At 39.4% G+C, this 23,879-nt stretch overlaps 1 protein-coding gene across 1 annotated transcript in view; it reads left to right on the top strand.

Annotated features, from left to right (window-relative positions):
* LOC139663776 (teneurin-3-like) overlaps nt 1-23,879 on the top strand; it is a gene marked incomplete at its 3' end in the record, with an annotated part of 80,419 nt that overhangs the window by 50,118 nt on the left and 6,422 nt on the right. The window contains exons 16-18 of the mRNA XM_071542517.1: nt 1,119-1,250; nt 1,527-1,662; nt 7,241-7,384. Of these exons, the coding sequence (XP_071398618.1) occupies nt 1,119-1,250; nt 1,527-1,662; nt 7,241-7,384 (412 nt within the window). The remainder of the gene's footprint in view (nt 1-1,118; nt 1,251-1,526; nt 1,663-7,240; nt 7,385-23,879) is intronic.

The following is a 23,879-nucleotide window of genomic DNA, read 5'->3' on the forward strand; positions in this document are numbered from 1 at the left end:
GTGTCCTCTGCTTTAAGTGGCTGCCCACTGACAGAGCCGTGATTTAGTCTGCTTCACCTACCTCAGGTTCAACACAAGGACACACACGCACACATGCATACACCTGCATAGATAAATACACACACACATGCATGCACCTGCACGGATATATACAGATATGCATGCATGGTTGAACACACACTCACGCATACTCGCTTGAACGCACTTGAACTCTCTCCCTCGCTTTCTTTCTCACTTCTCTTTGATTTAGAGCAAACAGAATAAACACACACACACACACGCATCAAAGAGTAGAGAGGAGGCTATGTCACTCCGCAGCAAGCAGGGAGCAAAGTGGCAGATTTTAAACTAAAAGATCATGTCTCACCGTAGGCATCAAAAGGGCAAGGAGATGTCAATACACTCTGAGTGTGTGTGTGTGTGTGTACTCTCTAAATCAAAGCAGTCCTTCTGCTTGTCCTTCACCTCCAAGTGCACCTGCTCAAAAAATAGATTCTAACATGCCTTCAAAGATGTAAACTAGCTGAGGTGCACTCCGTTTATTTTGCCAGACACTTAAGCGCCCTCGGGTTTGGAAACATTACTTGAAAGAGAGGAGGAATCATGCCCTCCTCATGTTTAAAGTGCTGGCAGATTCCATTACCAACTGGATTTGCGTGTTTTTGCCACTTCAGGTGCTAGGACACAGCTGACTTTGATGCCTGCAGTAGTGCTTTTCAAACGGTTTCTCAGGGAAGCCACTGTTTGAAAAGATTTTCTTCACATCCCCTCTTGCCTCAACCAGTGGTGGTTACTTATCTGATATGTGTTTTTCCTCTATTCTTTGAGTAAAAAGTGCAGAGACACCACAGCAATGAGCACTTAGCAACTGTCAGGGATTACTACTCCAGGAACATACTCAGATGCTTGCTATATACACTTGTTGATGTTCTTACAATATTTTCTCTATACTGTTTTGTTATAACTCCTAATATTCCTTGTGTTTATGTTCTGTGTCTTCAAAGTGTTATATACAACATCAAGACTGTAGCCTACCATATCATTAGATAGTAGAATAGATAGTATGTTCTCTGTCCTGTTTCTGACATGTTGTCCCATGTTATGTTGTCCCTCTCTAGGTTTTACAAGAAGAAACCATGATACCAGGCAGTGACCTAAACCTGATCTACCTGAGCTCCAGAGCCGCTGGATACAAACCCGTGCTCAAAGTCACCATGACACAATCATCTATACCTTTCAACCTGATGAAGGTGAGAAATATAACATAATATAATATATTATAATGTATATGATGCAGTTTGAGTTTTGATTTGTTTTACTATTTACACTTACACTGGATTTGTAAGGATTTTGTTATGAAACTGGTCAAATGGTCAAATTTAAAGATACTGAATATCGGCACAATATATCGAGTATTGGCAGCTTCAATCCAAAAAATCGGTATCAGGTGTCGAAAAACCCCATATCAGTCAAGCCCTAACCTGATCTGCCACATGGTGACCTTTTGGTTGGTGTCCTTTCCCCAGGTTCACCTGATGGTGGCGGTAGTGGGTCGTCTCTTCCAGAAATGGTTTCCCGCCCAGCCCAACCTGTCCTACACTTTCATCTGGGACAAAACAGACGCCTACAGCCAGCGTGTCTATGGACTGTCTGAAGCAGTTGGTGAGTTAGCCTAGCATGCTGCTGTTAGCTTTCCGTATTTCCTCTAATAATGGCCAGTAGTCGATTAACCAACTTTATAATGCAGAATGGAAATGCAATGAAGTGCTGCGCTCCTTAATGAGTTCATAATGAACTCAGTTTGTTGTGCTTGCTCTGATAAAGAATGGTGGGAGAAGCCTATAGAGGTTAGCCTACAGACGTGTAAAAAAGTATTTCGCTTATTACTGTGGATGTGAAGCCATGTCAAGATATATACAGTATTTTGATCATCAAGTCAATCCTTCAGAATACCAATTTCTCCACCGACAGTAGCCTCAATTGACCAGAATGCAATTTGAATAAGGACTTTCACTTTTCCTTGATTGGAAAAACTCTCGCTCTCTTGCTCTGACTATCACTATCGCTCTCTCCACCTACACATATAACCCACCACTGAAAGTGACAAGATCACACCCCTTCTCTGGGGGTTGTCCAAATGCATTCTGGGAAACGCAGGAAATCTCTAACTGCAGTAGAAGTAGACGAGGCAGGTTGAGGGGAAAGTGGGTCCACCAAAAAAGTTAATTACAACACTTCATCACTAAATGACTTCTAGAATGCGCTGAACGTTGCAAATTGATGACATATAAAAAAAAAAGGAAGCTGGGGAATTTTCTTTTGGTGCTGACCTCTCCCGCATGTTCATAAAGGAGCAGACAGATGCCGTCAGCCAGCTGGTCTATGGGCTGTGTGAAGCCGTCAGTGAGTTAGCTTAATGTTAACGGTAGTTTGGCAAAATGGCTTTGACTTCAGTGAGTAGCTAATTCAGCCTGGGGAAATGGCTTGGATATAATGGGCGTGTTAACCGAGCATGCTAACCCCTCTCACACCTTTATGAGGGGACGAGCCCGATACACATGCTCACGGGGCCAATGAGCTGTCTGAGGCACTCAGTGAGTTATCACTAATGCTAGCGTAGCGTAATGGGTTGACGACAATAAATGAGATTTACTAGTATGTTTGGCGACACTTAATTTGAAGTGGTGCTCATAAGGCTTTATAAGGCTTCAGAGGCACAAAAACATTGCGAGTGTTAAAATCAGAGCTTGATAGAGTATATGCACAAAATGTAGAGGGTTAACTAAATTGAATGACATGATGTTAAATTGAATGACATTGTCTGATCTTTGTCCGATGACTCTATTAAAACAAAAGTTTATCCATGCTTAACGATGCGCTTGAAGCAAAGTATATGTTTTAATGGTCCCGGGTCCCATGTTGAGAGACCACATGTGGTGTCCCGGGCTGCAAAAAAAACGTGAAGGGCTCCCCGGTTTATACGAGTGAAGCAGCACAGCGTAGCCGATGTTAGTTTAGCCGAGATCCCGCTGACACGATGAAATTACCGAACGGGTTGGCGATAATGAATGAATTAGCGTATTCGGAGCCTCGTATCTAATAGTTGCGACGTTAAGGGTGCCTGGGTCTTTTAAGTCTCAAGTAATTGCACTGATGGGGATAGGGTTTAATTTGTTGGTAAGCAGAATTGTGCTTACTGGCGGGAAAATTGGATTTCTTTTCTTGTTTTTTGGCAGGAAACGTTCGCTTTCTGAACGCTTACTTTTTTTTACGCTTGCGTTTTGATCAGGAAGCACTGGTAGCATGGATAGATAATTTTATTTACGTGTCACTCCAACAAACACAGTACAGTAAAAATAAAAGAAGGTTGAGGACCACTCATTAAGAGTTATGAGACACCGGCTAAAAATAATACACAGAAAAAAATACTATATGTACATACATATATACAGTACTGTGCAAAAGTCTTAGGCACATGTAAAAAAAAAAAAAAAAAAAAAAGTGAAGATCCTTTCAAAAATAATGAAATGAAAAGTTTCTAAATATAAAAAAAAATACTATAAAGAGCAGTCTACTGACACACTAATGATAAAGACAAATAAATATAGATCTAAGATAAAATGTATATAAAAGATCTAGAGTGCCTAAGACTTTACTGTACATACACACAAATATACACACACATAAGTACATACATTGGTACAAATACATTGATACACATATACACACACACACACAAAATAGAAGTCATATTACACACACACAAACACAAAGAATATAAAACAATCTTATAAAATTTAGACACTCATGAATGAACGTCTTCTGTTAAGGATGAGGTGGCAAAGCTTTGGCCCATTCGTCGATACAATGTTTACCAGCTAAAACTACACACAATTTATTGAAATCATCGTACTCATTAAAATTTGCAACACGGTTTGAAAGTTGAAAAAGTCATTCAGAACGAATGTCTGTATAGAGTTCACAGTGGGCCTCTGATTCAACAGAACCATTATTACATAGGGTACAGAACCGTCCATAGCATGACTGAATGAATGAATGGTGTTACAGTCCCAGACAGTGACTAATAACAAATACAGTGTGTTATTGGCCAGCAGAGGGTCGGGGGGTCCGTGCCAAGGAAGGCGTCGAAGCATATCTCCCGTCTGCATTCCTTGGCACATCAGTGAGGTTTAGCTCAAACAAACCTTGGCGATGTGACTCTGACAAATAATCACACTGTCACAATCACACAAGAAAGCATAAAGTGTAGAATTTGATTTTTTTCTTTTATTTTTTATTTATTTATTTATTTATTTATTCTTTCCCCTTTCTCCTCTAATGTTTTGTTACTTATTTAGGTTGTTAGGCCTACTGATATATGTTGTGATGATACATGGTATGTGTTTGCATTTATTATTTTGGTTTGTTTTAGTGTTTGTCTGATGATGATTTATGTCATGTTTTTGTTAAATAAAAAAAAAAAATAATAATCACACTGTCAAAGTGATGATAGTAGGCCTGTGTGTGTGTGTGTGTGTGTGTGTGTGTAGGCATATAGGGTCTGGTCCAGTCCTCTGATATGATGGATACGATGCAGTTTGATTGATTACATATTCATTGTAGAATTGCTCAATACTACACTGGTTGTTTATGGAAAGACCTTAAAGGAATAGTTCACCCAAAACTGAAACTTCTGTCATCATCTACTCCCCCTCATTCCAGTTGAAACACCGGTGAAGTTTGTCCATATACTAATAACTCTAAAGAACAGGTCCCCATTGACTTCAGTTGTTTTGGAGAAGGCTGCTACCAAGTTGTGCTGGCAGCCTCCCTGTGTGTTATATGGACTAACAAATTTCACCTGTGTTTCATTTGGCATGAGGGTGAGTAGATGATGACAGGATGTTCATTTTTGGGTGAACTATTCCTTTAACCATAATTGGCTCTAAAGAGACATTTGGATCAAATTCCACACAAGTATGCATGGAAATGTGTGTGTGTGTGTGTGTGTGTGTGTGTGTGTGTGTTTCATTACAAGCGAGTTTTGAATCACATTTCCAACTACCTAGAAATGTGGTTTAAATCTGATCGGATTCCATGCAGTGTTTTGCTGTTCAGACTAGCAAAAATATCCACCTCGTATAAGGTATGCGAAAAATCATATTTTAGCTGCCGGTCTAAATAATGGATTCAGTCTGAATGCTGTCTCATGGTCTATTTCAGAGGCAAGAAACACTGAATACTTGTCATTTTTTGGGGAATTTTTTGTGCATGAAAACGGTCAAATCTAAAGATACTGAATATAGCACAAAATATTATCTATATATACATATTACTATGGGCGTACAAAAACCTATATCAATCCGATCCTAACCTTCAGATCAAGTCAAACATCACTGGCTGAACCTAACTTCACGCCAAACCATCGGCGACATGACCACACCCACTCCTCCTCTCCTCTCTTCCCTCACTCAGCCCTTTCTCATTCGCGTCTCTATTTCTCCTCTTTTTTTTTCGCCTTCTTTTTTTCTGCTGACACGACGCTTTCTCCTCTCCATGCATAATTACATTCGCGCTCAGACCGCAGACAGAAACGCAGAAAGGCCCTCGGTTTGTTGTTCTAACCTACATTTTCTCGGTCCCGTCCATCTCCGCGCTGACTCGCTTTTTCTCTGCGCCTCCCTCCCTCTCTCTCTCTCTCTTTCTCTATCCATCCCTCCCTCTGATTCTACCTTTGTCCAATCCTGTCTCGCCCTCTCCCTCTCCCTCTCCCTGCCCACTGAAGATCACTCCTTCTAAATTTAATACAGACACACAGCTGCTGTGGTGGCCAAACTCTCTCTCTCTCTCTCGCTCTCACTCTTTCTCTCTCACACACACACACACACACAAAACTGTTGTGGTGGCCAGTTCACACAATGAAAACAGCAGAAAATTCACTTGGCAGAGAGCAGCTGTGTGTGTGTGTGTGTGTGTGTGTGTGTGTGTGTTTTGGCTTGACTTTACACTGTTGTACCTCACAGAGACAGGCAGACAGGCTGACAAGTTGCTTCAAAGAAGGATGTCAAAAAAGTGTGTGTGCGCTTATGGTAGTAAGGTAATTCCTTCAATAAACGATGAAATCATAGGAGTCTATAGATAGCAGATAGATGGAGGTCATATCTGTGGTTCAGGGCATGTGCTTTGGTCTGAATCAGAGGGAAAGTTTTTACTTTGCTGCATTGGTTCGGTTACATTTTATGCTGAAAAATGTCAAGGAAACCATAATTCAGCAAGAAAAGCCACATGGGACAGTCATTTCCTTTACTGAAAGAAATTGGTGCAAGCAATGAAAACTCATCCTTAACCCATAATTCTTGGCATGTTTGCCCCATAACACACAGTGCTTGCTGGTTTGGAAACACAGTGAGAAACCTCCCTCCGAAAAAGGCCTCTGTCCCATTGCTGCGTTCTCATATGGACAAACCAACCCAACTAAAAGGGAAACCACTGCAGAGTTCTATATAACCTGTCGTATACCCACTAGGTGAGGAAACACCCTTAAAGTTAAAGACGAATGCACTGTATGTTGCCTTCTGGGCCATAGCCAGGCTCTGTAGCTCGACGGCAGTTATTTCAAACTGTGGTTTTCCCTCCAATTTATGACCAAAGAAGAAAGTAACCGCTCCCACTTGGCTTGATAAATGTGGTTCGCCGAATAAAAACTCGTTCCTCGATTCAGACCGACGCAAACATGCCAAAGCAAAAGGCTTTGAAAATGTCACAATTCTTGGGAAATAAACATCTCTTGGAATCACTCTGGATTCCCACTTGTCCTGGTCAGCTCACCTTGGAAGGGATAGTGGCCAAAATGGGCAAAGGTATCGCCACAATCTCGGAACCCGTCGTCTATCGGTCTGACGACGATTAGACTCTGGGGGCGACGGCCAATATTTCGGGGTTTCCGGTGTAGCCAGCGGACATCCGGGCCAAATCAGGGCCAAATCATGCAGATATCTGTTTATAGAGATTAGCCGAAATGTCGTCTGGACCTAAAAAACTTGTGAAACAATCCGGTCGTAGACGTCGTCTCTGGCCGTCGACCCCAAAGTCTAATCGTCGTCAGACCGATAGGCGATGGGTTCTGAGATTGCTTTGAAACAAACTCTTTTAGTTCCTGTTATACAGGACAGGAAGCTACGTGGCTAGCTGTTTGCGTTTCCATTTACTTTACTATGAATTGTCCCCGTCTGTCTTCCAGTGTCCGTGGGGTTTGAGTACGAGTCCTGCTTGGACCTCATCCTGTGGGAGAAGAGGACCGCCATTTTGCAAGGCTACGAACTGGACGCTTCCAACATGGGCGGATGGACGCTGGATAAGCATCATATCCTGGACGTACAGAACGGTAAGACACACGCTACAACACACAAGCATAACCTGTTTGTCACACCGTGAGGTATATTTTCAATACATATGTGAACTGCAAGATGATGATGAAAATATACCCGACTCTGAAGACAGTCGCGGAAATTCAACGCGAAATGTCAAAAATGTAAAAAGGCGTCAAGGTGTTCCTTTAAGTATTTGACAGTTAACCGTTTATCAAAGATTGGTGGGAACAAACTTTCATGTGTTTTTGAGTATAAGTATGTAAGTAGTAAATGTATAAGTACCAGAGGCGGGGACTAGAGTCACATGACTTGAACTCAAGTCAGACTTGAGTCACAATTTTAATTGCTTGAGACTTGACTTGATGCATGAAGAGAAGACTTGAGACTTGACTTGACTTGGGTTCTGATGACTTGGGACTTGACTTGATGCATGAAGACAAGACTTAAGACTTGACTTGACTTGGGTTCTTGTGACTTGAGACTTGACTTGATGCATGAAGACAAGACTTGAGACTTGATTTGGGTTCTGATGACTTGAGTCTTGACTTGATGCATGAAGACAAGACTTGAGACTTGACTTGACTTGACTTGGGTTCTGGTGACTTGAGACTTGACTTGATGCATGAAGAGAAGACTTGAGACTTGACTTGACTTGGGTTCTGGTGACTTGAGACTTGACTGACTTGTACATTGATGATTTGAAAAGGTTTCTAAAGTCTTGACTTGAGATCTTGTGTTTGTGTAAATGACTTAGATTGAAAGTGATGAGATTTGTTCCAGCAGACGACTGAATTTAAATTCTGTTTTCTGAATTTGTATGGAATGATTGAATTTATTGAAGCTGAAACTGATTATAGAAATCAAACTCATGATGCTCTTAGCAAGTTTTTATCCTATTAAAACCATATTGCATTGAAAAGTCCTAGATATTTAGTTTTCTTTAAGATATTAAATTGATACTGGACTCGATTTGTTCTGACTTGACTTGCTGTCCTACATTTAGACTTGAGACTTCACATTAACGACATGGACTTGACTTGGACTTGACTTGGTAATCTACATTTAGACTTGGGACTTAACTTGAGACTTGTGCTTCAAGACTTGAGACTGACTTGGGACTCGAGCAAAGTTGACTTGGTCACACCTCTGATAAGTACAGTATTGTAATTGGAGTAGAGTGTAGAGCAGAGAAGAATAAAGTAGGCCATCATAACCAAGCTGAGTCATGTTTAATCCAAGCTAGAGAAACCCCTCTGAATTTCAGGATTCAAATATTTTCTTGGTTTCCTTTGCCCTAAGGAAGTTACAGGGAGGAGAAAATAATGGAAAGACCACATGAAAAAGGACTCTAACTTTGAAGTAGCTAAATAACATATCCTGTAGAACATAAACACATAAACATGTTGGAAGTGATTTTTTCCATGGACCTTTCCCTCCTCCCACCATCTGCTGCCAGAAACTCTTTCAGCTTTTAGCTCCGTTTGCTCTGGAAGAACAGCGCCCTCTTCCCGTTTTGTGCCGTAAAGCGATCCAACAGGCTGCCAATCTTCTCGTGACGGTCCCGTTTGTTTACTGTAGTTGCACTAATGTCTCAAAATTAATGTGGTAGCGATTAAATGTATGGTAAAATGATATACATAACCTGTTTTATGCTTTCAAAAACACACGATCAATCAAATCAGGTTTTTGTTGATTCCTGAAACATGGATCCAATTGTATCTCTTGAGGGGTCTGTCTGTACCTCTCTCTCTCTCTCTCTCTCTCTCTTTCTTTCTCTCTCTCTCTCTCTCTCTCTCTTACACACATTCTCTAAGTCTCTCGCTCAGTGAGAAGCAGCCTGGCAGTAATTTATGCTTGGCAGTGTTGCCTCTCAAACAGGCTTATGTCAGCCATAATGGTAAGCCCTGTGTAAATCTATTGAACGCCGCGGCCCGGGAGTGTATGCATGTGTGTCCGCGTGTGTGTGTGTGTGCGTGTGTGTGTGTGTGTGTGTGTGTGTGTCACAGCGATAAGCTACTATGTAAATCTATTGAAAGGCTCCTCTTAGGTGCCGGTAAAGAAGAGACACGGCATGAATTAAAGAAGGCCGCGAGGGGACAGAGAGACGGAAAAACTTCATACGAGAGGAAGAGCAACAGAGAGAGAGAGGGAGGGAGAGAAAGAAAGAAGGAGAGGGCGAGAGAATGAGAGACAGGTAGAAAAAGAGCAATTTTTTCGGCCGGGATTCAAGACACGAGCGATCACAGCATCATAGATATATAGTGTGTGTGTGTGTGTGTGTGTGTGTGTGTGTGTGTGTTTATGCATGTGTGACGGAAGGTTCTTGGAAGGTTGCTTTTGTCATCAGAGTGAGACAGCTTGCTGCCGTGTTTTCTGTTCACATTAGAATATACTGATTCACAGACGGAAAGAATTGAATTTAGAAAATCCTTTGATAACCTTTTCATCTTGCAAATCCATTCAGAAACCGGTGCATAAATCAGGATAAGGAGCGTGTAGCTCCCACTGCCTCCACTCCCAACCAGAAAGCAAAAGAGAGAGAGAGAGACAGAGAGAGAGGCTCAGGAGAAAGAGAACTCTGTCTTCTCTCCTGGACCAAGTATGAACACATCAGGAACGCAGACTTTTCAAAAATCTCCTGAAAGAATAGAGAACTTTCAAAATCTCAGCATCAACGAAAAAAAATGTGTCTCCTGCTTGGAGAAAATGTTGAAACAGTTAGAACTCTGTGCTCAGTATGTGATGTCATGATGATGTCATGGTGATGTCATGCCATAATCTTAAGAAACACATCAACTCTGTAAACTCTTCTTTAACTTTGCTTTTTTTTGTAATCATCGCCGTTATTGTTGTTACTCTCCAGAAATATTCTATGTGATGAATCTATATATTTAATATGCAGTTTATTTCATTTTATGTTACTTTATTTCTATCTCATTTATGTTTGAATCTATGCTTTGGGAACATGTGCATATTGAATTGAATTGAAAATTGAGAGAGAGAGAGAGAAAATGAGAGTCCCCTAAACAGAGAATATGAGAATAACAGAGAATATTGTCTGCAAAAAACTCTTTACTGACCAATATATCCATACTTTAATGCTTAGATATAAAGGAGAAACAGACTGTTGCCAAGCAAAGACTCAGTCTGGCAGCTGCAAAAGGGGAAATATGAGACAGTGAAAAATATATATGAATATGTGATCACTAGCTAGGTGTCCATCCAAGTATTTCTGTCACAAATTAGAGGAGCTGAATGGAAACGGGGAAAACTGCAGTAAGATTTTCCTCAATATTGCAAAAATGTTTTTTACCCTTGCTTGAAGTGGAAGAAATGATGTGATAAATAGCAACGGAAACATATTTGTCGAGTAAATGATGACATGTATAAGTCTCCATCATGGTTGTATGATTAGAAGTTGGTACATTAGACCAGTGGTTCTCAACATGGGGTCCGGGGACCACCAGGGGTCTTTGAGTGGGTTCCAGGGGGTCCCCAACAAATTGATGAATTTTTAAACGTCACTATTATTTCATTTACAAGAAGAGATAAGAGATTAGAGAATGTAGAAGAATGACTGTTTTGATCATAGTTTCTCTGTTATCTCTCTACCTACAATACAGATAGTCATGGAATTCTGGACAAAATCATATCTAGCAATAAAAATATTCTCAGATTTGATCAATGGGGGTCCGTGGCCCTAATGTGGACTGAATTAGGGGTCCTTGATATGAAAAACGTTTGAGAATCACTACATTAGACTTAGACTTTGTTTTCATTTTCAGATAAAAGTATGAAATATGACCAAAATTAGCAAAAAAAACCCAATAACAACCTGACCAATACTATCCATACTACTCAATTGAGACAGAGATTCACTCACTCATGGAATGTGAAAAAGCTCTAAAAGATCAGAGAGCAAAAGTTGATGAGCGATATGTTGAGACAGGGAGTGACCAAGACACACACACACACACACATACACACGCACTCTCACACTCATTAACTGGTGGTTTATATGTCCCATAATAAGTGGACAAAGCTAATAGCCGTTAAATCGCCGTGTTAATCTCAGTGGTTGTCAAGCCGATTGTTGTCATGTAGGATTTTGTTGCCGGGGCAGAAGAAGAGGTTTTTGGTGTGTGTGTGTGTGTGTGTGTGTGCGTGTGTGTGTGTGCGTGTGTGTGTGCGAGTCAGCTCCCTCTTGGCCCCCTTGGATTTGTTCCAGCTGCCCAACGGTATTTTTGCCGGCCTTTCATCTCTCTCTCCCTCTCTCTTTCTCTCTCTCTCTCTCTCTCTCTCACACACACACCTTTTTTTCCTTCTCATCTCACCTAATTTCAAACCTCCATCCCTCTGCCCGCCTCCTCTCCTCCCTCGTCATCCCTCCTCTCTCTCTCTCTCTCCTCTAACTCTCCTTCCTCTCTCCTTTTTTTTTTCCCCCTTTGTTCAATTGTCGCCTGCTCTTCCTTTTTTTTTTTTTTTAGACCTTTTTTCTTCTTTCTTTCTATCTTTGAACCTCTGATCAGACTAGTCGCTCTTTTACTTTCTGTCATCATGAAATATAAGTGTGATTTATCTCGTTCTCATTTCGGGCCCCTCTGACTGCTATTGGGTTCCCTGGATGCTAATTTGGAAAGAACTTTCATTGAAAAATCACGACAATAATGCTGTGTGTCGTTTAAAAATTGAAAGAGTGAAATTTCCAGGCGAGGCGTCATAACCTCAACCTGCGTTTCAGTGGTCCAGTTTAGAAAAAAATCAGAAACATGGATGATTATATTAAAGAGATGGTGAAATCTAATGTGTTCATATTTGGTAACGTTACCTAGATAGCTAATATAGAACGTTGGCAACTTTAATTTACGATGACAGAATTTTTCATTTTTGGGTGAACTATTCCTTTAAACCATTTACCACACAGGTGTTCTGATGGGTTTAAGGTCATGTGATGCTGAATATGGAACTTAAGTGTATTCTGAGGATTATATAAACATGTTAAAAGTAATCCTACTTGTAATTTTCCTACTTGTTTCCTACTTGAGTTTCCTACTTGTAATTCCAACTTGAAGAGATTTCATTGCAAGGCAGAATTTCCGACTTTCAGCACGCAGCGGTAAGACCTCACTTCCACCTTAAAATTTCAACATTAAAATGTAATTTGCGTCTGGATACGCTGTCCGGGTGCTGAACGGTCTGATCGTGGCCGTGCATTTACACCTGGCGTTAATATGCCTTCTCATTGTTTGCATTCTGTCCCCGCTGTGATCGGATCCCTTTTTTCGTGCGCACAATGCAAAGCAGGGTGGAGAGGTGACCACTAAATCTAATCAGGTGGCAGGTGTTACTGTACAGCTGTACAGGGTCTACCTTTCATTTGCCCTGGAAATAAAATTAAATGAAACTCTCATAATTGCCATGAGTTTGATTGCTTGACTACGATTAGTGGTTTTGGTTGACATCTTCTATAGTCCAGTCATCATGATTAGTGGTTTTGGTTGACATATTTCTATAGTCCAGTCATTATGATTAGTGGTTTTGGTTGACATCTTTCTATAGTCCAGTCATTATGATTAGTGGTTTTGGTTGACATCTTTCTATAGTCCTGTCATTATGATTAGTGGTTTTGGTTGACATCTTTCTATAGTCCAGTCATTATGATTAGTGGTTTTGGTTGACATCTTTCTATAGTCCAGTCATTATGATTAGTGGTTTTGGTTGACATCTTTCTATAGTCCAGTCATTATGATTACTGGTTTTGGTTGACATCTTTCTATAGTCCAGTCATTATGATTACTGGTTTTGGTTGACATCTTTCTATAGTCCAGTCATCATGATTACTGGTTTAGGTTGACATCTTTCTATAGTCCAGTCATTATGATTACTGGTTTTGGCTGACATCTTTCTATAGTCCAGTTTGGTTGACATCTTTCTATAGTCCAGTCATTATGATTAGTGGTTTTGGTTGACATCTTTCTATAGTCCTGTCATTATGATTAGTGGTTTTGGTTGACATCTTTCTATAGTCCAGTCATTATGATTAGTGGTTTTGGTTGACATCTTTCTATAGTCCAGTCATTATGATTAGTGGTTTTGGTTGACATCAGAAGACTGGTTGGCTACTGGGCGGCTCACAGTGGCCAACAGTATGAGACTGTATAAAAAGGCTGTATAAAAATAAGACAGTATAAGGCTGTACTGGCTGGTCGAAATATGTATTACCATATAAATGTGAAGCAGGGTGTAAATGACCTGTTAACATTGGCAGTGTTTGTAAAATGGACTACACTGATGTATTTGAACGTTGCAACGGGATTCATTTCAAGAATCTGTCTTTATGTATAAGAATAGATACACTTCAAAAAAATTACAGATTGCAGCTTTAAAGGGACTTCGACTATAAAAGGAGTGTTCATTTGATAGCTTCATGCTATCCCCCCCCCACCTCCTTCCTTCCCTGTCCTCTATCTGTCACCCCATCTATCACATTGCTATTCATCCCTCTCTCCAACCATTCCTCTTGGGCTTTCACCACCTCATAACCCCATTTTTAGCTTGTATCTATGTATATGTGTATGTGTGTGTTTGCACGTGTTTCCATCTGTGTGTGTTTTAACATGTGTATGAATCACAGTGGGTGTGATTTTGTGTCTATATGCCTGTATCTGTATGCATGTGTGTGTGTGTGAGATCTTCAAACGTTCCCTGTTGTGTTTTCTCTCCAGTTCAAACGCCTAGCAGTTACACTGCTCTTACAGCATCTCCGCTAATCTATGTTCCATTTGGAAATATGGAAATGTTTCCGTCTGTTTAGTGAGTGTTGACCTCTAACGGACTGGCAGCTACACACTCTTTAATGACTTCCCTGTCAGATCCCTTCTCTTTCTTTTCTCTTGTCTTTTGACAGGGAAGACCAGCTCCAATTCCTGTTTAGTAAATCTGTCTAGGCCTCAAACCCCCGTAATAATTTTATCTTACTTTTTCACATTCATTCATTCATTCTTTCATATTTAGTGTACATCATTTCCCCAAATATTAGATTAGATTAGATTAGATTAGATTAGATTACAGTAGAGTAGATTATATTAAACTAGACTAGATTATATTATATTAGATTAGATTCAATTATATTAGATTCAGTTAGAGTAGATTAGATTAAAATAGACTAGATTGGATTAGAATAGATTTGATTAGATTCAATTAGAGTAGATTAGATTAAACTAGACTAGATTAGATTAAATTAGAGAAGAGTAGATTATATTGAACTAGATTAAATTAGAGTAGAGTAGTGTAAATTAGATTAAACTAGACTAAATTAGAGTAAATTACAATAATATGTTTTTATATATTATTATTATTTTTTTTTCTTAACAAATCAGAGGGTTCCTTGAGTCATTGTGGCTCAATAAAGAACCACTAACCTAACCAAAGAACCACTGAAGAACCATTGAAACCATTGAAAAATTATAAATCTAAGCTATAGGATGTAAGAACCACAGTCATGTCCGTCCTACCTGAAAAAAGTGCACATAAAATTGCAATAATTTATCTGTGTATGGGATTGACATATTAAATAAACACATTAATTTAAGTTAAAATTAATTAATTCATAATAATATGGATGATTTTACATACCCTTACAGTCCAAAGGGAAGACAGATCTTTGTCCTGCATATTTTTGATTCAGAATACAAATAGGTGTATAATATATAGATTATAATAGATTTTATCATGCTTTTCAAAAAAAGCATTTTGAGTTTCCTTTTGTATCTTATGTGCTTTATAAATTAAATTTGGTTTTCACTCTGATTCTTATTCATGAGGGCTTCCAATTTGATTATTTTACATATGTATAAATCAAATTAGTAAGTAAATATTGATAATATCTCAATATCTCAATTTTTTGTATTCTTAATCTTTGGATTAATCCAAACATTTTTCTCTTATTTATCATTATTATTATTATTATGATTTTTTCAGTCTCTGAACAGCTATGAAACCCCAAAGTTTCAGAGAAAGGGAATTCAATTTGTAGATTTCTGTGAGCGATATGGTTCTAAGAAAATCTAAATGAAACACAAATTTAAAAAAAGACAATACAAACACAAAGTTTTATCAACCATGTTTTGAAAATATCAATTCATTATTAAATCTGAGAATATGCCTGATTATTATTAATATCATCCATGTTATTATTAAGTATAGGAACCTGACCTTACTACTTTATGATGACTTTTACATACTCTTTGTTCTCTCTCTGTCATCCTCTCCTAATGAAACATTAATTGCAGTGTAAGCAGTAATATTACTAAATAAATAATAACATGCCGCTTCATTTGTTCTGTTTCCAACATCTTATTGTCCTACAGAGAATGTCATTTATCATCGTCTTTTCTGTCAGGCTTTCATTAGAAATTAGATCTGGTTCAGTCTGTTATTCACCTCCTTCCTTCATTTTCATTCATTTTCATTCGTTCATTCATCACATGGAGGTTCTCTCTTTTTTCAATGGCTGTTAGTCTGTAAAACATGCAATAAAAACTGACTCAGGAGATTTCAATTTTATTTTTATTTTTTTACCATTTAATGTTTTTTTTTACCATGTAATGGTGAGGAAAAAAATGGCAATGTAGACATTAATCCTTTCTATTGCTCATTTACTACCGTGGGAAATGGACAAAAATAAATGGGTGCCGACTGAGGTAAAACAGAAAGAGAGGCAAAAACAGAGAGAAGGAAAGAAAATGAGATGCAAAAGAGTGCTGGAGAACAGAGAGATTAAGCAACAGAAGAAAAGAAAAAAACAGACCAGGAGAAGAGAGAGAGAAGAAAGAGAGCGAGGGGGAAAAAGAGATAAAACAGTGGAGTGGCGTGTAGAGGCTCGTCCACACCTGAAAACACTCTCAGCCACTATGTAGAAACGCACACACACACACACGCACACACACACACACACACACACACACACACACCTGGTATTTTGTGAGCTGTGAGGTGGCGAGCACTGCTGAACAGCTCAGATAAGAGCGGATGAAAGAGGGAGAGAGAGAGAAAGAGAGAGAGAGGCAGAGGGTTGTGTGTGTGTGTTGGTCTGCAAGTGTGTGTTCCTCCAGTTGTGTGTGTATGCATCAAAGTGGTGTGTGAACTTGAACATTTTCAAAACCGGTGGCCATTTCCGGTAATAGGATTGAAACTAAAATTATGTCTACATCTATGTTGTGACGATGACCATTGAATACAGTGGAAGAGGAAAAAAATTCTACAGTGTTTGACCGATATGGGTTTTAAAAAGCCGATATTTGCTGATATTTTTAGACTGAAGTCGCCGATAGCAGACATTTTGCGTCAATATTCAACATCTTTCAATTTGACCATTTATTGACCATGTATTAGATGGAAAAGCCTCTGAAATAGCATTTAGACCATCATGGGACACTAAAACTCTCTACTGAAAGCCAGACGAAATTTAAATATAATAAAACATAATATTACTGAACAATTAAATAGATAAAATGTACCAAAAAGACTTAGCAGACTCCACCAATTTGTTTTCCTCCATCATATCGCAATTGACAAATTATTGATATCTGATATTTAATAAAAGCCCAATATATCAAAACAAATACAGTATGTAGTTCAGGCCGACATATCGAGGGCTTGGAGCCAAAGTGCGATTTTGGGCGAATATGAGTATATTATATCACTTGAAAGGTCTCAGTGAGATCTTTTCAGTGCCAAAAGGACACAACTGAAATCATGACCCATACGTTTTAATTAAACAAAAACTGAAAGCCGTAACAGTAAAAGTAGGGTTTTGTTTGCTGCCAAAAGGGCGTAACTGCACTTACGCCCTTTTGACACCAAGCAAAACCCCACTTTTGACACTGAACAAGCATTGTGGGTAGAGGACTCTAACAGCACTTAGGTCAACTCAGAATGCATGCTGACGTAAGTAATGCTAGCATGGCAGCATGGTCACATCATGTTTAGTATCCTATTCATATCCTAATTAATATAGGTCAATATTATACTGAACAAAAATATAAAGGCAACACTTTTGTTTTTGCTCCCATTTTTCATGAGTTGAAATAAAAGATCTAAGACTTTTTCGATGCACACAAAAGGCTTATTTCTCTCAAATTTTGTTCACAAATTTGTTTACATCCGTGTTAGTGAGCACTGCCAAGATAATCCATCCACCTGACAGGTGTGGCATATCAAGATGCTGATTAAACATGATTATTGCACAGGTGTGACTTGGGCTGGTCACAATAAAAGGCCACTCTAAAATGTGCAGTTTTATCTTGAAAAAAGACATTTATTAGGCACTGAACTATGGATCTCACATGACTAGGGCTACAAATATGCATTTTTTGAAAACCAGTCAGTATCTGGTGTGAGCACCATTTCCTCATGCAGTGAGACACATCTCCTTCACATAGAGTTGATCAGGTTGTTGACTGTGGCCTGTGGAGTGTTGGTCCACTTCACTTCAGTGGCTGTGCTAAGTTGCTGGATATTGGCAGGAATTGGAACAGGCTGTCGTACACGCCGCTCCAGAGCGTCCCAAACATGCTCAAATTTGTTCACAACAAATTTGTGAACAAAATTTGAGAGAAATAAGCCTTTTATGTGCATAGAAAAAGTCTTAGCTCTTTTATTTCAACTCATGAAATATGGTAGCAAAGACAAAAGTGTTGCGTTTATATTTTTGTCTTGATTGAAGATTTAAGTCGAGCGCGGTGTGTGTGATGGAGTTGGCAGTTCAGCGTGCGGAGATGCCACCAAAACATTAAAAAAAAGGTATCGAATGAAGTACTGGTATCGGTATCACTTTAAGGGTATTGGTACTGGTATTGTAATTTTTTAAACGATACCCAACCCTAGTCCCAGGACATATCAATAAGTGATGTGTCCTGGGAGACATCCAAAAATATATTATAGAATCAAAAGTAGTTTCTTATGTCTATAGAGGTTTATTAAAAAGGTTTATTCAAAGTTTTTAACAGAAAAACTTCAATCAATTTGATATGTTCCATGTTGCCTACAATTTTAAAGGCATTGGTGAAAGTTGCTGAGCATTACTTCAAGATAAAGATATTCAGTCTGATCTTGTTTTATATTTCAGTGTTGATTGAAGTGTAATTGCTAGATTTGTATTAAAATGAATGTGTTTTACAATTGTTTACTTACATACGCCCATATTCTGCATGGCTGGGACAAACAATGTTTGTGCCAAAAAGGCCTATTTCACTCTTTTGCCATTTTAAAAAAGTTAACAAATACAATTCAACTTAAACTGTAGCAGTATTGTTTTTTTTGGCTCTCCTGTAAAATCTACTATAACACACTTATTACTTTGGCTCCAAGCCCTCGATGTAATGATGAATTCAATGATGTTATGTAAGTGAAGATAATGAAAATTGCAGTTTCAAGAGAAGTGTTTACCACTTTTGGCACTTTTTAAGGTCGTGCTTCACAGGAAGTTCAAGTACCAACAACCCAGAGAGAATCTACACTCATTCTTCATCCCGCTTCATACATTATACATGCTCTGTGTGTTTGTGTGTGTGTGTGAGAGAGAAAAAGAGAGAGAGAACATAGTTTGACATTCCTTTAACCCCTGTTTATTATGTCAGTGTGTGTGTGTGTGTGTGTGTGCGTGTGTGTGTGTGTGTGTGTGTGTGTGTGTGTGTTACTCATATAGACCTAGGACTCATGATGCCAATTAGTCGTACACACAATCCTCACTGGAGCAACCTGGTATGCTTGTTAAATGAATATGATGTTAGTGTGTGTGTGTGTGTGTGTGTGTTGGTGTGCTAGGTGTAGAGTAGAGTTTGTTGGTGTGTGTGTGTGTGTGTGTGTGTGTGTGTGTCTGGGGATGGAGTGAGAATCTCGGGTTTGAGATTAAATTCAAGGTCAAATGTGTTCATTTACACACGCACACACACACACACACACACTCTCTCTCGCTCTCACACACACACACACACTCACACACATATACAGATTGTGAGAAAGCCTCTCAGCTCTCTCTTTCAGCACAGCAGGGGACCTTCCAATCTATCTTCGTTAGCATCATTCCCCCCTTCCCTTCCTCCCTCTCTTTCTCTCTCTCCCCCCCCCCCCCCCCCCCCCTCTCTCTCTCTATCCAGTCAGATAGGTAGTTGCTTGCCTATACAGACCCCGGCGCAGCAGGCTAGGACCCCCCCCGCTGGTTCGGACTCTGTTGATCAATCAACACCTACTAATGGAGAGAGAGATGAAAGCGGAGAGAGCGGGAAGATGAGGAGATGGAGGGAGGCAGAGGGATAGAGAGATAGATAAACAGGAAGCCAGTGGACTGATGTGGGTTAGTGTAGCCCGATAGCGATGTTTTGTGCCTTTTGTGACTTATAATTTCTTATAATTTCATGCCAAAAATGACAAATATTCAGTGTTCTGAAACAGCATTTAGTTCATCATAGGACACTAAAACTCTCCATTGTAATCCAGCATAATCATATTATGATAATATGATAAAATAATAAAAAAAAATACTTATGTGGAATCTGATCATTAGAATTAATTCAGGTTAAGGTCTTCCCATAGGCAACCAGTGTAGTATTGATCAATTCTACAGCAAATATGCAATCGATCAAACTGCATCATATCCATCATATCAGAGGTGGTCACCTGTCAATCAAACAGTGTGGGCGGGGCTTAGACTTTCTGCTGCTGAAAATCTGTTTCTCTATTCTTTGTCCGTTAGCCAGACGCTAGCCATGGTGGCTACCGCTGCTCGAGCTAAACCACCCAGTTCTTCTTCTTCTGTTCATTCCATACCGACCGGACACATACAACGCATCACTTCCTGCGCGTGAGAGGATTTTTCCCGGGAAAGACCTACCAGACACCGGGTGTTTTGACGGCTACTGTAAAAGTTTTCATCAACTTCCTATAGTTGAATCACAATTGTGATTGCGGTATATTTGAAATTATATTATATATATATATTATTTAACGTTTATGTAATAGAAATCATTTCTCTACTTGCAGCTATTCAACTCAAGCGTAAACAGAAGTCCAATTTCTAAAAAAAGTACAATATCAGCCCTATATTTCAGCAAACTGAGATAGATAGATTAGATAGATAGATAGATAGATAGATAGATAGATAGATAGATAGATAGATAGATAGATGGGTTCATACAGTGTGTGCAGGCTGGTTTCCAACATGGCGGCTGAGTGTTAATAATTCAGCTCACCACAGGAGGTTCCTCTTTGATCTCTCACTTTGAAGAACGAGTATATCCCCTCTCTCTTCCTCTCCTCATCTTCACATCACTCACTCGCGTTAACTTCCACACACAAGTCAGCCATAGCCCCCACCCCCGCCCCCCACCCCCCTCCTCCTCCTCCTCCTCCTCTTCATCCCCGTCTTCCTCCTCCTCCTCCTCTTCCTCCTCCTCCTCCTCTTATCGTCCTCGAGTCGTCGCTCTCCTCTCCTCCTCCTACTCATTTATCCTCTGTTCTTTTTCATCTCGCCGCTTGTTCCCTCTCTCTTTTTCGGTTTGGTACTTGTACATGGGATGTGCACGTGTGTGTGTGTGTGTGTGTGTGTGTGTGTTTGCCCACCTCCTCTCTGATATTATCTTTCAAAATTCAGATCAAAGACATTCCATCAAGCTTACACACACACACACACGCACTCTTTCTCTCTCTCTCTCTCTGTCTCTATACGTATTTTTTCATATTTTGGCTTTTTGTTCACAATATCCCTGAGGCCAGAGAGCGATCATGTAAGACAGAAGCAAAACTAATTGTATAAAGTGTGTTTGAAAGCTGTTTACTGCACAAACAAAACAAATGACAGTCGAGAAGAGTGAACCTTTTTTTTTTTTTTCTCTCTCTCTTTGGATAACCGACTTTGCTTGGATCTCCAAAACCAGAAATCTCGGGTTTAACCTGAAAGTTTTGTCAATTTCGAAAAGCAGCCGTACTTCTCGGCAACTTCCCTCCTCTCCTCGCGTATCCTGTCCACTCTTCTTACTTTCCCCACACACACACACACACACACACACACACACACACACACGGAGCAGCAGCATCTTTTTAATCTTACATGCTGTGTGATCCTCGGGGACCCCTGTAGTGAGGGAGAGAGAGAGAGAGAGAGAGAGAGAGAGAGAGAGAGAGAGAAACCGCCACATGCTGCAACACACACAAAAAAGGCTTAGGGGCCTTACACACACACATTATATATATGTATGATGCAACAAACAGGCACACAAAGATGTGCACATATGCAGATTATTTCATGCGAGGGTGCCAAACGCGCCGCGGGGGGCCAACACACACGTTCACACACACACACACACACACACACACACACCCACTCTCCTGCTTATCAGCATCATTACACCAGACAAGTGAGTCCTCCCGTTCCTATTCTCCCACTCCTTCATTCTAACCACAGACAGTCCTAGGTGTGTTTTTTTTTTTTTTTTTTTTTTTTCAAATTGAAACACAGAGATAGAGTTTCCAAACGGCCACCGCTAACACCTATCACCGGAGGAGCGATAAGCTAAAATGGGCTTATAACCAGTCTGAAGGGCATTTAGACTGCAGTATATCTATTATATGTAGGCTCTTCAAAGCTTAAGTGAATGAAAGAAGGAGTAACGCCTGCACACTTGCTCCATGCCACAAAAGTTTAATAGTGACAACGTTTCCATCCTACTTGGATCTTCGTCAGGTCAAAATGTTTGAAAAAGGGAAACCACCCCATATTTATACATACATGCACACCCATAGGCTGACAAGCTCTATGATGGCAGGTGTGGTTAACCATCCAAACCGCCCAGGGTGATAAACCTCCAAAAATAATTAACAATTCAATAAAGTACATAGAAAACAGAAAAAAAACCCTATTGAGAACTTGTGGGCCCTTCTTAAACGTGAGATTTACAGTGAGGGAAGACAACACACCTCTTTGAACAGCATTTTGGAGGCTGTGGTTGCTGCTGCACGAAAAGTTGATCATCAACAGATCAAGAAACTAACAGACTCCATGGATGGAAGGCTCATGACAGTTATTGAAAAGAAAGGTGGCTATATTGGTCACTGAATATTTGTTGAAATGTCAGAAGTGTTTATTTGTAAATTTCGAGTTGTTTATTTGTTATTCTTACTCTAATAAATGAAAATAAACAAGTGAGATGGGAAATTTTTAGTTTTTCATTTAGTTGCATAATAATTGTGCACACTAATAGTTGCCTAATAATTGTGCACACATAGATATTCTCCTGAGAAAGCCAAAACTCACTTTTCCTTTGTTAAATACTCAGGTTTGAGGTTTATTAACATTTTGGATTGACCGAGAGCACTGAATTTGTTCAAAAATAAAATTAATCCTCAGGAATACAACTTGCCTAATAATTGTGCACACAGTGTATAAGCATAAACATAATATCAGATACAACATCCCATATATCAAAATCTTACGGAGACCCTCTGGGGTCACATGGTAGAAAAAAAAACTCGATGTGTAAATCCGTTCGCACAGTTTACAAATCCGTTCGCATGGATTTACACATCAAGTTTTTGGGTTTTTTTCTACCATGTGACCCCACAGGGGCTCCGTAAAATCTACATCACCTATATTATATTCAAAAATATTGTATTAAGTTAGAGGAAAAGAAGAAATCTTAAATTCATGTAAGAAATTGGGTCTTAACACCTTTGTATAAAAAGTCAGCTCGATCAAATCACAATAAGGAAAAAATCACAATAAGGAAAAGAAGGAAAAAAACACACAATAAGGAAAAAGGACACACCTGTTTTATTTATAAATTGTATTTCAATCATTTTGACCTGATGAAGATCCAAGTAGGATTGAAACGTTGTCACTATTAAACTTTTGTGGCATGGAGCAAGTGTTCTTTCATTGACACAGTTTTCTGATAGCCTTGCACCTACGTGATGTGCATATATTTACTCTCCTTCTATTCAAAGCTGAAGCACACACACTCTTCATGCTCTTCAACAGCTTACATCGGTCAGCAGTGAGCGTTTAAGCCCACATGAGGTTTTCATCCTCTCCATAAAGTCATGAGACACTTGCCTCCTTATCCAATCTGTGCAGAATGTCTGTAACTTTTTCATTTTAAACCTAGGTCTACATCTAATTAACTGTATGTTACTTTTTTTTTACTACATTCTTTTTTACATAGCAAGCCAAACTATCAGTAAAGTGATTCTCAAAATGCAGTATGAGTATTGACTCTTATTGATAGAACAGTACGACTTGGTGATGAAAGAGAGACAACAGGAATTCCAATTACTGAATACAAACACGTGTTCATTTGTATAAACCGAGTGCCATAATCCAGAAATGCTAATAGTTGAGTGCCTTCCCGTCTTGTGTGGAAGCATTTTTTCTTCGTTTCTGGAAAATAGAAAAATGGAAATGGAAACTGTCTTGCTAAACAAAGAAGGTCGTCGTTGATATTTCAAAGTTGTTCA

Source organism: Centroberyx affinis, unplaced genomic scaffold (genome assembly GCF_046629955.1).
Source record: "Centroberyx affinis isolate AG114_WGS23_722 - 3 ecotype Tasmania unplaced genomic scaffold, CSIRO-AGI_Caff_v1 ptg004116l_1, whole genome shotgun sequence".
NCBI classification, from domain to species: domain Eukaryota; kingdom Metazoa; phylum Chordata; class Actinopteri; order Beryciformes; family Berycidae; genus Centroberyx; species Centroberyx affinis.